Below are 15,131 nucleotides of genomic sequence, written 5' to 3'. Positions count from 1 at the left end.
GCGTTGCTAACTTGGCTTGGGATATATAGAATACTGAAACTGCTATGGTACTATATATAGAAGTGGGGATATTTCAAACCGTGGAGAAAATTATGTGAATTAGAATTTATCTATTTATTTATTATTTTAAAAGCGCGCGTGATTTGAAAAGAAAACACATAACGATAAGGTTATGTGGGTTCGGGGGAAAACAGAATGTCACGTGATTTTGGGCACCGTTTGCTGTTGCATTTCATCGACACGATATGGACACTTGTGAACTTAAATTTATCTTTAAATATAAATTTTATGTTTTATTTTAAAGAAATTTAGAACCATAATACTAATGCATATTAAAAAAAACATGATATTATTTTTAAGTATGAACAAGCTTTGTCACTTGAATTCCTAGCTCCCAAATCTTCTAATGTGTTTTAAATCATAAATTTGTATTTCTAGTATTTTATATTTACCTCTTTGCGATTTGGTCATTCATGTTATTAAGTTTTAGTCTCGCATCTTTCAATTTTTGGCAATTTTAGTCATTTTTATTGGTTGTATATATAGTTCGGAGACGTAGAACAAAAACACTTCGACGCCACATTGTTGTCACGTTAGAGAAGACTAAAGTGCCAAAAAAACAAAGATTTCAGATTAAGATTGAAATATGCCGACATAAAAGACAAAAAACACAACAATGTAAAATGTAGGACCGAATTGCAATTTTTTCTTATAATTATCACTCACAAAAGTGTTTTGATTGAGGGTGAATTTAAAATTTATCCATAAAAGTTAAAGGGAAATTAATAATTTAAACAACTTAATATTCAAATGAATATATTATATGTTCGGGATTATTTTAAGTGTAGTGATGGGATGGGCGACTAGAAAATCAAACAAAGCTATGCTTGGATGAAAGCATTTGTAGTTCATGGATTTTCCATATTTTTAATGTCTAGACAATTTGCACACAAAAAGAAATTCAATCGATCTTCCCACTTATTCATATTATAGTAGTACTAATCACAATGGATTTCAAATCTTTAGAATAGTAGAATCATTTGAAATTCATTACAATATGTATAATATATCGTGTAAATATTGTAATCATTGTGTGATGTGAATGCATCAAAAATTTAACCTTCATGATTGGGGGTTTAAAATTTACAATTCTTGACTAATAAAAATTTTAATTTGTTAATTTTGATTAATTATTCGTTGATGGATAAAAATAAATAATAAGGGTTGGGAAAAAATTCAAGCTATTTAAATTAAAGTCTCTCTAACTCTAATTTCTGGATCCGTCTCTGCATAGAAACATCACATCTTGAATATACAAACTGATAATCTTGTCTATATATCCTAGACGTCGGGAAAATAAAAGTCTCAAATTTGGTTAAACTATCAAGGCAAAAACTTGTGTGAGACGGTCTCACGGGTCGTATTTTGTGAGACGGATATCTTACTTGGGTCATCCATGAAAAAATATTACTTTTTATGCTAAGATTATTACTTTTTATTGTGAATATCGATAGGGTTGATCCGTCTCACAGATAAATATTCGTGAGACCGTGTCACAAAATACCTACTAAACGATCAACTGCAACCCATATAGCTTCACAATCCTTTGAATATTTAAGAGATATGGTGACAAAGTCCGCCGAGGGGATCGCTACGACTATGAAAGAGCACCGAATTTCTCACAACTTTTACTTGTTGGCAGTCTTAAGTTTGAGTACATGCCATGGAATTAACAGTTGTATGTCAAACTGGTTATGTAATAATTAATGCTTCTTCAAACTTTTAAGTTTGTATAGTTTTCATAATTAAAATTTAAGCATAGAGTGGACTATACACTTTATCTGTATCATATTTCATCGAAACAATCCTCTTTAGCTTGAAGGTATCTCACACCACAAACCCGAGACGTGACAACCGCGATGCTCTCCAAAATATTAGCATGGTTTTGAAGAACACCATGTCTCAATAGTACATAAATAACTCGAAATACCAATCTTTTTATTTCAGAAAATTTATATATTCCATGAAACATAATAAAATCGTCTTTACAATCAGATAATTGAAATATATATTTTTCTTAACTATAAGAAGCGAAATAATACTTAACTAAAGTGTAGCGGCAAAAACTTCTCTAAAGCAGCAGTCAAATCCACCAAGACCAAAATTATCATTTCCAAAACTTGGCCTTCTCTCCCTCTCTTCGACCTCGTTTTTGTTTTCTTCCTCGTTCTTGTTCTCATTTTCAACGAGAAGAGTGAGTGAGTGATATGTATGTCGTTCAAAAAGTGGGGACGTTGATACTCTCAATTTCAAAAACAAAATACATATATGATAGTAAATTTTGACAACAAATAAAATAATTTTGCACCAATCAGTAATAAAAGTAAATTTTTTCAGAAGCACTGAAATAACTATATTTCTCCTGGCTAAAATGGTTTCAGTCTCATATATGTTACTCCTCTAAAATATAAGGTCTGTAATTAATAATCAGCGTGTTCAGAATACGTATTTATACCATTAAATTCATAATCATTCAGAAATAAAAAGTCATATGTAGCAACTATTTTCATAAAACCATAAGATATAGGCTTTGATTTGATAGAAAATGCGTGTTTTAAACAGTAAATCCGCTTCTCGTTGTTGATAGATAGTCCCCGGGGTGTGTGAAGATGTTAGGAACACAATATCACTTCAATATTTGCAGCTCGAAAAGTTATACACTAAATTTTAGATGAATTTTTTGTGTGTGAATTTATCACTCATAGCGTTGGGGTATCTATAGAGGTGAAGAGTGGTGATCCACCCATCATCTCAATAAATCACCCCATTCCATCCACTAAATACCCATTATAGCTAGTGGTTAAAACCCATTTACCTTGGGAGTTATTGTAACCGCTGTGAGAGTGGGATGTGGTAGCTTTGATCAGGGTATCACATATTAATTACATTCGATGGGTAAATATGTAAATAACACGCACACTCATGTTTTGAGACCGCATCGTGGGCACCGGCATTTCTCCTTGAAAGTTTATAACACGATTCAAAAAAAAAAACTAGATCTCGAAAGTACAAAAATAACATAACTGAAATAAGTATTTTTATTACATAAAACAAAGTTGTTCTTATTATAGTCGGAAAACATCTTCAAAAATTTATCATAAATCTAAATTTGAGCGTCGGAACTACAAATAACAAGAGAAAAAAACAAAAGCAGCAGCAAGGCAAAGTACGTGTTGGCAAGAGTGGCCAACCCCAGTAATCCGTTTGCTCTTTTTCCTCCATTCCAACCTCATTTAAAGAATATATATGAGGATGAACGACCAATGTAGACCAGAACAAATCATATGTGACACAATAATTTTCACATAAAATAGGATAGTAAAAGAGGCAGAAACCTATGGATGATTGCTCCAACTAGATTGGAGGTAAATAAATAAATAAAATTAGGCACATTAATTTGTGGCAGCTACCGACATCTTTGGGGTAGCTGAAAGTGATTCATCACCAAATGATGATGGACGGACCATGTTCGGGAAAATGGACCGGTTAAGCTCGTTTTAGAGAAACTATTTTTTAAATTAGTTAAATTTCAATATATGACAAAATTGGAAACTGTTGTAAGAAAATGATCGGATAAATATGTATAATGAATAAATGCGACCCAAAATAGCTTAGTTTGTGAAATCTGGCCTGTGGCTTGCAGAGAAACACGTAATCAAAAATATTCCTACATGTTTAGCGCGTGTAGACATTGACGGGCTTTTCTATTCAAGATTAAGCTTTCAGCCGTGTTCGGATATACAAGAGGGTGACAATTCATGGTTAGTCTTGTATTATGTGCTTCTGAAACGTGAGGCTCGTGATTTAATCCCTTTTGCCTTTTTTTAAACTTTTTTTTTAACTTTCTCTCTAAAAAATTATAGGGGCGAGTAATGGTGTTGTTTCAGGTTATAAAGACTAATGGTGTACAAGCATAACCATAGACTTCTCCACTCGAAAAATGTAACTACTTGGAGGATTCAAGCAAAGATAGTTCGATTAACTCATCATATGAGCATTACTCATATATATGATATGTATGTTTAAAGATCTATATATCTCTATCAATGAAATATGATACACATCATCGTAAATATTAGTCTCGAATTCGAAGTGTTTTTATCCTTCTTGTAGACAGTTCAATCGGTGAGGAACATGTTTCATGACACTCACCAAATGTATGATGATATAATCCCTGCTGCGTAATTCGTCTCTGCTACTTGTCTCCATTAATATTCCTCCAAGATGCAATCAGATTGCGATAAGCCATTCAAAGACCACTTATGCATTTCAAATTTCTTTACCATTTTTAATAATTAACATTTATCAATTGTTGAAGATCAAAGATGAATTCGTAACAAAGACAGAGAGATCAAAAAATTTAAAGATCGTGCTTGAAAATTTAATGCATCGGTCTTGTTTGATAATATATTATAATTAGGGGACAATTTTGTTATTTTGTGGGGTTCATACCTACTATGTTGTATTCAATTACTGGATATGTTGTTATGGGCTGATCGACTAATTTGCTTGAATTTTAAATTATCAATTCATAGGGTCTTTTTTTATATTTAATATATTAAAATCAGGGGCAAAATTTGTGGGCTTCATTCATAATAGTGTGTGTATTTAATTTGAGAATATGCGTTATGGGCTCAACTATTCTTATATTAAGCTCATTAACAATTAATAATTAGTATTTTATGCATGCCTAAGGTATTTAATTTGGACAAGATCTGCGTAATGACAGATCATTTTTTTGGGAGAAAATTACAGATCATATTTTGAGTTTAATAATATATTGGAGATTAATTTTCCTACAAGATTCTTCAAAAAATTGAATAGTTTATCTTTCGCATTTGTTTTTCATGTACGTGTTATGTGTTCATTGATTTGATCCCCGGAATGCCCTAGTTCACATATGCTTTACAAAGTATTGGGTCGGATTAATATTTGTTCCAATTCCCCAAATTCAGCTCACTTTTTCTCTTTACCTTTCTTATACAGAAGTTTTTATGACTTGATTTTTAGGTAATTAATATTTAAAAATGTGTTTCTCAAGTCTTAATGATGTTATGTGATGCCCTCCACTGAAAAGCTTCATGGATTCTTCTATATCGAAAGGTTTCTTCGTCATTTTTACGACATTTTCCGAACTACCTTAAACTTATTTTCCGGTTAGAGATCGATATTCGTTATAAATACCAAACCAAGTTTCTAACATATTCTTAGCACACCAAGAAACTTTAAATGATGAAATATGTTCGCAACAATAACAATAATTTTTGTTTATCTAAAACAAAGATTGATTTTGTTTTCGGAACACAACCTAGATATATCCATGTTTGATGACATCATATGTTTTCATAAACAATCGATCGGTCTAATTGTTGAATTTTTAGCAACTTTATTGATCAAGTGTTCGATATTTTTCATAAGATAAAATGTTCAAATCTATATTCATGAATATCAGAAATTTAATATAACACCGAACATGTCAATTTTTTCATAACCCTTTCAAAAGAACACGTAAATCATTACAAAATAAAATAAAATAAATGGTCGATCGAAAAATATATCTATCTATCCAACTTCTGGACCCCAAATTAACATGTGGGGTTGTCTTGGAGACTCGAAATAAGCATCTCTTCCTAGTTCCTAAGGTAGTACCGTGATTTTATTACAGCGAAAGATATTTATTGTTTTAGTTTTCTAACCAAGTAAGCATCGAAATTATAGACCGAAAAGCTTCTTCTTGGCAAGGAATAGTGAGCCCCATGTGCTGATCAAAGCCAAACTCTTCTTCTGCACTTTGCAGCAGCATTTGGAATTCATGGCTGCTCAAGAACGAAATAGGAACAACGTATCTGCTTCTGTTATCTCCTACATACACCGCGAAATGCCCTTTCGGCACGTCCGACGGCAGCCATTGATCTTCAGTTTCATCCCCTTTGTGCTTCGATAATTTCTGCTTGATTTGTGAGACTGAGTTTCTGAAGGCCATTTTTTTTATGGGATTTGAAAAGATTATTTCAAGAACAAGCTATGTAGATCTTTGGACTGAGATTAATTTGCTTGGTAGCTTGGAAAAGAATCAGAGTTAGGGTATGCTATATATAAGGTGGAGATGTTGAAAAGTTCAGAAAATAGATTAATTAGTGAATTTAGAGAGAGAGAAGATTTGACCAATCTTTCCGATCGACTTGACCATTTCTGAAGTCTTTAGTCGGTAGTGTTGTTACTTGGCGTAGGCAAATGCTAGGGCCAGCTTCGAAAAGTCCACGCTCTATATATATATAATATTCTCACACAAAAATTTATAATACATAACGATGAAATTGTATAAAAATATTGGAAATTGTTTTTAATAGTTAATAGAGATTGTTGAATTTAAAATATAAACTAATTATAAAGTATACTTATTGGGATTAACTGAAACTTTAACTTCAAAATAACCATATGTAGAAATACGTGAAAATGAAATAAAAATGGGGCGGTAATGCTGTTTTTTTCTTTAAAATTTTGAGCATTTAAAAAATAGGTACACACCAAAAGAAAACGGCTAAACTTATGAACAAAATTCAACAAATTACAAGCAATTTGTATTTTTAATACCTCGATAAACTAAAAGCAAACTCTATTTGTATTTTTAAAAAAATTGAGGGATAGTTATGTTGTAATTGGATTTTGAAATCAAAATTTCATTTTTACACTTGAGAGCTTCATATTATATATATATGTATATATATATTATCTTTATAGCAAAAACTTGTATGAGAAAGTCTCACGGGTCGTATTTTGCGAGACATGTCTCTTATTTGAGACATCCATGAAAAATATCACTTTGTTATGATAAGATTATTACTTTTTATTGGAACATCAGTAGGATTGACCCGTCTCACAGATAAAGATTCATGAGAACGTCTCACAAGAGACTACTCTCTTTATATAGCGATGCTTTGGTGATAAAATGTGTTTTGCAAATAATAATAAAGATAAAATTTAAAATTCGGAATTAGAATTGACTTCTATTCTACCCAGCCTATAGACTCGTTGCCAAACCCTATACGTTTACTCTTTCTTATTTCTTAATGATCATATGGGCAACTATCTCAACATCACAATTCAAACGACTAGAAGTTCATACGTTTATTTTTTCGATTTGACGGAAGAAAGTAAAATGTGTTCAACTTAAATCTGGATATTGAATTATTATTTGAACAAATTTTAAACAAACTTTGATACTGATATCTCAAGTTAAAATATACATTAAGCAACAAGTATATGTTGTAAAAATGTAAAATATAAAAACGATATGAATTTATGCTATTTTTCATTTATGAGTAGTATTTCTGGTATAACGTATATACTTTATACGAAATACGAAAAAATTAAAAATTATGTCTATAAATTGGTACGTTTTTTCTTTTGTTCTCAAAAGCGGTCAAAGTTCAATATTAGTCCAATAAATTGAGATTTTGTTTCACTTTTGTCCATTTCTGTTGTAATGTTGACGTGAGACCGAACATATGAACAATCAATTGCGTCAAATCATCATATCAGTGAAAAAAAGACTAAAAATAGGATAAAAGAACAACTTGTTATATTAATATCGAATTTGAAAATTGATATGATCAAATGTGAAAATAGCTACATAAATATATCAAATGTCTAGATGTGTCAAAACGGGCTATAACAAAACAAACAACTCACTGCACTCCATCACTCAGTAGGCCGTTTTTTTGCAGAGTTGGGGATTACCAACCCAACCAACTTATTTTGTATAATAGGTCAGTTTATCGAGTTTAATCTATTTTGACAACTCTGCTCTCAATGGTAAGACAAACAATGCAAAGGACAATCTCGTTCAGCTTTCCAGTAAGATGAAAGGCGAGGATTAAGAAGGCGGAGAAGCTGTTTGGGTTGAAATTTTCACTCTCAACAATTAATCAATCCCGTGTTATTCAAATTTAGCCCTCTTGATTTTCTAAAACATGTGACATCGGTATATGAATTAATTGTTATGTTCACATGCTTAGTTACACATTTGAAGGGGTTATCATATTTTAGTTTTGCTTCGTCTTACTTACATCGTCACTCTCTATGTCCAAAAAAAAAAAAATCATACGCGACGTACAAAATGGACGGGAGAGCAAAAAAGGACGTGTATTTTGATATATATTAAAAAATTTGAAAACTATTTTCTAAAAATACTAAAACTATCATGAAAAAAGTTTTATACTTAATTTGAAAGAATGTATTAATAGTTAAAATTGCTAAGCATTTGACAAGAAGTCGATATGTCCGAGTGGTTAAGGAGACAGACTTGAAATCTGTTGGGCTCTGCCCGCGCAGGTTCGAACCCTGCTGTCGACGATGAGTTTTTTATTATTATTATTAAAGTTGCAAAATAATCAAAAATAGGATTTTGTGAGTTTTGTTATCGTAAATTTTAAACTACAAGAGATCATTTAACACCAAAATTTTCATGTATACGGTCATCGCTATTATGGTGGTACACTGTCACACATTGAATCGCTCCCCTTCGAGAAACCATTAGTCGTAAAATAACAAATAGAAAATCTAAAGCATAAATTTTTTTAAACGACGCTTTTCAGAATCACATTCCCGTTTGATTGCTCTATCGCCGCCGGTATCTAACGGCTCGCCGCCGTTCGGGATCGGCGCCTCTACTTTGCAGACGGTGTGATATTCCGGAACTCTCCAATTACGGCGTCGAATGTGAATATCTGCATTTTCTTCACGGTGCTCAAGGAACAGTTATATTCTACCTTTTTGGCGTGGAATCGTTTCGTTATATAGGTGCGGATCAATGTGTTGATCGATCCTCGTTTAAAAAATTTGTCGAGATAATTGTTTTTTCTTAATATTCGGTTTGCAGTTTTTGGTCAGATTCTCCGTAAATGTATGAAGATATTTCTCTCTAAATGCAAATTTGTTACGCGCCTTTATTTGATATTCTTGGGAATTGATTTACATTTCTCTTTGAGATCGTTGTTGATGTGTGGAATGAAGATTTAGTTGTTTGATGTTGCTGCATTCTTATTTTCTCCTCTTTTTTATTCAGCTAGAATTTCACGCCTGAATCTGAATGCCAACATATGTTTTATCATTGATTTATCATAGTTGTCTTTTATTCTTGTAAGATCATTTCTTTTTAAATTATAAACTACTTAGAATTTTGAAGAAATTTGAATCTTGGCTTTTGATGAGGAAAATGATCTAGCATTGTAAAAGCTTTTGAAAGTATTCGTCGCTGTGTTCCCTGCCAACTTAAATTGATCCAAAAATGAGGAAAAAATGAGCATAACAAATTGAAGAGCCAAGCCCTTTCCTTTGCAATGCTTTTGGATCAAGAAGAACCTAATGGAGTCTGAAGTAGTTCTTACTTGTTACTTCAGTTTTGCTGGCCAAAGCCAGTGTCTGAAAATAAAAAAATTAACTAAATAGAACATTCAAGTTTGAATTTAGTTTTGCAAGCTCAATTAATTCATTACTTTTACGGACAAATAAATTAGCTGAATTTGACATAGAAAATGCTTAATGTGTCCGTTTCAGGGAGTCAAGATGATTGGATCTTTTATCTACAGAGGACTTGTGTATGTGCCGTTTCAACTTTTTTTCTCCGTAATAAATTATGTTCTCTTCCTTTTCGTTTCACAAGGTTCTTGGATTTGTACACTCGGTGTTCCAGGTTAATTTTTGGCTATGCTTATCCTGCATATAAATGCTATAAAGCTGTGGAACTAAATAAGCCGGAAATTGAGCAACTTCGATTTTGGTGCCAGTATTGGTATGCCATATGCTTAATTCAGCCTCAGAAACTTTAGTTGCTAGCTTTAAAATTAAACCTCACTTACAGGATCTTGGTGGCTGGGTTGACAGCTTGTGAAAGAATTTGTGATGTGTTAATTGGCTGGTAAATTTTTTAATCGCTGATATTATAATTTTCAATTTTTAACTTGATTTGTTTTGTAATTTTGGCTATCGTTCATGTTTGTATATTTTGTTAAAGGGTTCCAATGTATGGTGAAGCTAAGTTGGCCTTCTTTATATACTTGTGGTACCCTAAAACTAAGGTTCGTTATCTCCTTCCAAATCAGCATATGGTATTGACAATTTCCTCTTCATAAATTCTAATTAGGTCTCAATTGATTTCAGGGAACGACTTATGTATATGACTCCTTTTTCAGACCCTACATCGCAAAGCATGAAACTGAAATTGACCGTAATTTGTTAGAGCTGAGGACAAGAGCTGGAGATATGATAATCTTGTACTGGAAAATTGCTGTAAGCTATGGCCAGACAAGAATTTTTCAGATTTTGCAGTATGTTACTTCGCACTCATCTCCTTGGGTGGCTCAGGTTTTTACTGCCAAATTTTGATATTATTTTTTCTTTAGAGTTTAGTGTCTTGTATCTTCTTGTCAATCTGTCACAATTATATCACAGAGGAGTTCGCTGATTGTGTGATTTAGTTCTATAGCTCTGGATTGTTGTGGAACTTATTCGACATTAGTGTATGGCTTTGGAAAGTTGGTCCATTTTCATCGGGTATTTTTTATTTCGAGGTTGCAGCCACTACAGCAAGTGACTGCTGTCCCAAAATCCACGGCAACATCAAATCGCAAATCAGCCCCTACAAAACAAGCACAGGATGAACAGCCCTCATCTCCCGCTTTGAATACATCTTCAAGTGAAAACCAAGAAGACACGTCAGAAGAAGAAGAATCCTCAAAATCTTCCAAAGCTTCTCCCCCTTGTACAGTCTCAACCGAACAAAAAATAGCAACAGCCCTGACCGTTGTCGGGCCAAGTAAAATTTCAAACCCTACTCATGAAATGCAGTCAATGCAGAATGCGTCAGTGCCTTCAAGAGAGAGCGAAGACACTCAACCAGAAGAGATTGTTTTGGAAGATATACGACCAGTGACCCGAGCAAGGTCTAGGAAAACACGGTCTGTAATGAGTCCTTGAGTGTGGTGGTATTGATGGTAATATAATTTTTGACAATTTCATCTTGCCATTGTTTCATTGTCATTAACAAACATGGAACGAACATTCAATTATAATGTCATTAATTCTTTTAATCATGAATCGTTGTGGTTTTCATTTGGAAAAAACTTGCAAGAAACCGTAATTGAACTTGTTTCAAGGCCTTATCTTGCTGTTGTATGTACTCATGCTTGTTTAAGAGGGCAAGTAACTGATGGATACATTTTCTTTTTCTTGATTTTGTGGCGTGAGAGATTTCATAGTTTTTAATATGTATCCAATAATTCTATTTACTCAGTCACTGTACAAGTTTGTTGAGATTTATCGTCAATGATTTCGGAAGATTAGTGGTAGCTTTATACAGTAATACAAACACGCTTGAAAAATCTTAATGTTTCATTATTTAGAAAAAGTTGACGTTCCCGAGACGGAAACCAAGAGTAGATGTCGTCTTTAAGTGGTCCTTGATGGAGGATGGCCCCTAGTGAGGAATCCTTCACCTGAAAATGAGTCGGTATAATAATAACAATGACATTATTAGTGATATATAGTTGGGAAACAGATAACAGATTTTTGTGGATTGATGGTACACAATGGAGCTTGTGCAGCAATATTAAACGATATGATGCGGTGTGATGTAGTGGATTAGCATTTGTACTTGCTTACAGTGCGAGTGACTTAAGAAGAAGAGTTCTAAGTCGATGAAGACATTGGACATTCTGTTAGGACTGTAGAAAGAAGAGGGGAGGAAAAAAATGAAGGAGAAGCGGCGGGTTGTGTTTGTAGTGCAGTGGTGGCAGGCTAGGATTGTTAAAATTTAAGTGGAGCTTGAGCTGATGGCTCTGATGCTATGAAGAGCTTGAAAGAAACAATATTCATAAATGCATTAGTTGAAAGAGTATAAGAATACATAATACACTTCTAGAATTCTAAAATAATTAACTATCCTAAATGAAAAAATTACAAGAATATACTGTAAATATTCTAATTCATCTAACTATTCTGAATGAGAAGATTAGGATGATATGACAAGATTCAGCAAATGTTGAAATAAGATATGCTAGCCTAATATATCCCAAGTGACCAATAATGAGCAAACTTTTACAAGTGCAAAAATAAAAAATTGATCCAACTAGCATATCTTGTCGGTTCAATATCTTAGATCAATACCTCTAAAATATCTGCAGTTCTGTTTAGATCAAGGGTTGCATCCTTGGCCTCCCGGATCAGCTTGATAAATTTCTCTGTCATCAAGTCTGCCACATGATAGTCTCTGTTTTCACTTACTAAACACTTAGTTACTATGCAGCTTTATTTTCAAAATACCATCCCTTATTTTAGATTTTCATTAATGACAGTTTATAGTATCTTACTACGTCTAGGCTTACCTAAAGAGCTATCATACCTACAGCAGGAACCCGGATTTAAGTTGTCTAGTGACTTTGCCAAAAGGAGCAGTCAACGACAAACTCAATTTCATTTCAGACATGGCCGATCAAACAAGTATAAATGATCCAAATTTCAAAATCAATTAACGTTACTTTACCAAACTTGTTTTCCTGGATAATAGTTTTGGCTGGTTTAACAGAATTATCTTTAGTTTTCTACTTCCACCTGCCACCGGAGCAAGCTCCTTTTAGCGGTGAAGAATTCTTTACTGCTGCCGTGTTATGAAATTGGGATGGCCATCTTCATCAATCTTGACTTCAACACTTCCAAAGTCATTTAACTGGTTGAAGATAAATTGAAACATTCAAAAACACATGTTTTACCGGTTCGACTGATTATTTTTAGAATGACAAATACGGGGTAAACCTACACAGACAAGTGAACAAAAACTGTAAAAAACTTCGAGACAGGCGTTGAAAATTCTTTACTGAATTCTGGTTAAAGCTTCAGTGAAACATGAATCTTTTCTGTTAAATCCAGGCACCATCTTATATGTTTACACAGTGATAAGAAAGTCAACCATCACCTGACAAAGCGTCAAAGCCACTAGTATATCAGTTGTAATTGGTCGTGCTAAGTGTTCAGACGTGAAGTCGAGTCGCATAAAGTTGTAATTCGTCGTGCTAAGAATTTTGGATGTGCGCAAGTGATACCTTATTGGTTTGAGGAAGAATGGACGACAAGAAGTTTTCTAGCTTCGAACTACAATAAACAAATTATTGCACGTTTTAATTTCTGCACGTCATACTTCTAGCAGTTTGTTTAAGCAGTTCTATAATATTGTTATGCATACTATTTCCACAATCTTTTGATCATTCTTAGTAATAGAACTTACATCAAATAGATTTGATACTTGACCGCTGAAAATCGAAGTGGTCTAAAATTGATTAAATTAACCAGCACGATTTTACAAAAAAGTTGTTCACTCCCTTTATGTTAAAGAAAAAGGAATTGTGCAGAAACTGTAGCATATTATTACTGAAAAACTTCGTACAAGTGGAACACACATATTTATACATGAAGCAAGCTAAAGCTAAAAACGTGTGTTGTGAATTTATTTAACTAAAAGCGTGTCTACATGGTTATACACCAACACTCCCCCTCAAGATTGGTGTGGGTTCAAGACACCAATCTGGGAAAGGAGATAAGAATGTTGGTCACGACCCAATCCTTTAATGAAGAGATCCGCAAGCTGCTCCGTGGTAGAGATATGTGCAGTTTGAATCAAGCCATTCTTGATTTTTTCCCGGATCAAATGACAATCAATTTCGATGTGTTTGGTGCGCTCGTGATACAATGGATTGGCCGCGATATGTAGTGCTGCCTGATTATCACAGAACAATGTTGGAGGTGTAAGTAATGTCACCCCCATATCATGAAGTACTCCAAGAATCCAAGTAACCTCGCATGCGGTGCTTGCCATGGCACGATATTCCGCCTCAGCTAAGGAGCGTGACACGGTGCTTTGCTTCTTAGACTTCCAAGAGATCAAAGAACTTCCCAATTTTATGCAATAACCTGTGACTGAGCGACGAGTCATTGGGCAAGCGGCCCAGTCAGAATCACAATAGGCATGAAGAGATGAAATACCACCGGTGGCAGATAGCAAGATCCCCAAACCTGGCTCTGATACCATGTTAAAGAAAAAGGAATTGTGCGGAAACTGTAGCATATTATTACAAAAACTTCGTACAAGTGGAACACACATATTTATACGTGAAGCAAGCTAAAGCTAAAAACGTGTGTTGTGAATTTATTTAACTAAAAGCGTGTCTACATGGTTATACACCAACACTTTAGACCGCATTTTTGGTTTGTTCGATTCTAGCATTTATTTATTTTTTACTTTTTAAGGATGACGTGTAATTTGATTTGAGATTCTAGTTTTGAAAATAAATATTGATAAAGTCTATCAAAGCTTCATGCTTAATTAAAAAAAATATCGATGTGGATTATCTCAACAAAAATAAAATAAAATCATCACCCCCAAGCATATAAATTTTCATTTTCTTTCGCAATAATGCTTCATGGAAGGCAATTTTATTCTTAGAATGCATAAAATCATACTATTTCAAATTTTTGAATGAGTTAATCTCAACATCTTTCTCATACTTCCTTTGTAAAATGGAAGAAATAAATATTTTAATATATCGTAATTTTAGTTATTTCCTATCGATAGTGTAGTCGGTAGATGTGACACTACAAATGTGAGTGTTACATTGTAAGTGTCATGTCGACATTACCTTAGTTTCATGTGGACAAAGTGATTGATATTAAAAAATAAATAATAAAAATAACATATTAAAACAAAATATAACCACGTATATTATCAAGTTCCTAAAAAAAACAAATAAGTATATGATTTATGCTACGAAACCTGACACGTGACATTAAGACGTTATTAAATTTTATTATTTGTTAATTGATTAATAATTTAGTAATTTATCCTATTGTAAAATGAATTTAATACTCAATAAATTATATATGTGCAATATGTTAGAAAAATTATGCTAAACTTGGTATATAAAAGAAATAACATGTAATAACTTAAATAAGTCTTTAGACTGCGGGTGCTAGATATGAATGAATGCGTAAAATTAAAGATTTAGGTGGTTGTGACAAAATGG

At 33.1% G+C, this 15,131-nt stretch overlaps 2 protein-coding genes and 1 non-coding gene across 3 annotated transcripts; 2 read left to right on the top strand and 1 right to left on the bottom strand.

The window, feature by feature from the left end:
* Nucleotides 1-5,728: 5,728 nt before the first annotated feature.
* LOC142544657 (auxin-responsive protein SAUR50-like) lies at nt 5,729-6,276 on the bottom strand. The gene has a single exon (XM_075651689.1). The coding sequence runs from the start codon at nt 6,041-6,043 to the stop codon at nt 5,744-5,746; it is 300 nt and encodes a 99-aa protein (XP_075507804.1). The 5' UTR covers nt 6,044-6,276; the 3' UTR covers nt 5,729-5,743.
* A 2,057-nt stretch (nt 6,277-8,333) lies between these two features.
* On the top strand, nt 8,334-8,415 carry TRNAS-UGA (transfer RNA serine (anticodon UGA)). Its single transcript has one exon. It is a non-coding gene; the product is annotated as a tRNA-Ser (tRNA).
* A 158-nt stretch (nt 8,416-8,573) lies between these two features.
* Nucleotides 8,574-11,153, top strand: LOC142545940 (putative HVA22-like protein g). Its single transcript, XM_075653386.1, has 7 exons — nt 8,574-8,862; nt 9,619-9,659; nt 9,755-9,853; nt 9,923-9,979; nt 10,076-10,139; nt 10,222-10,425; nt 10,639-11,153. The coding sequence occupies exons 2-7, from the start codon at nt 9,628-9,630 to the stop codon at nt 11,035-11,037; spliced, it is 855 nt and encodes a 284-aa protein (XP_075509501.1). The 5' UTR covers nt 8,574-8,862; nt 9,619-9,627; the 3' UTR covers nt 11,038-11,153.
* The last annotated feature ends 3,978 nt before the right edge of the window (nt 11,154-15,131 follow it).

Source organism: Primulina tabacum, chromosome 5 (genome assembly GCF_025594145.1).
Source record: "Primulina tabacum isolate GXHZ01 chromosome 5, ASM2559414v2, whole genome shotgun sequence".
Taxonomy (NCBI): Eukaryota; Viridiplantae; Streptophyta; class Magnoliopsida; order Lamiales; family Gesneriaceae; genus Primulina; species Primulina tabacum.
This window is presented reverse-complemented; position numbering and strand designations above follow the sequence as displayed.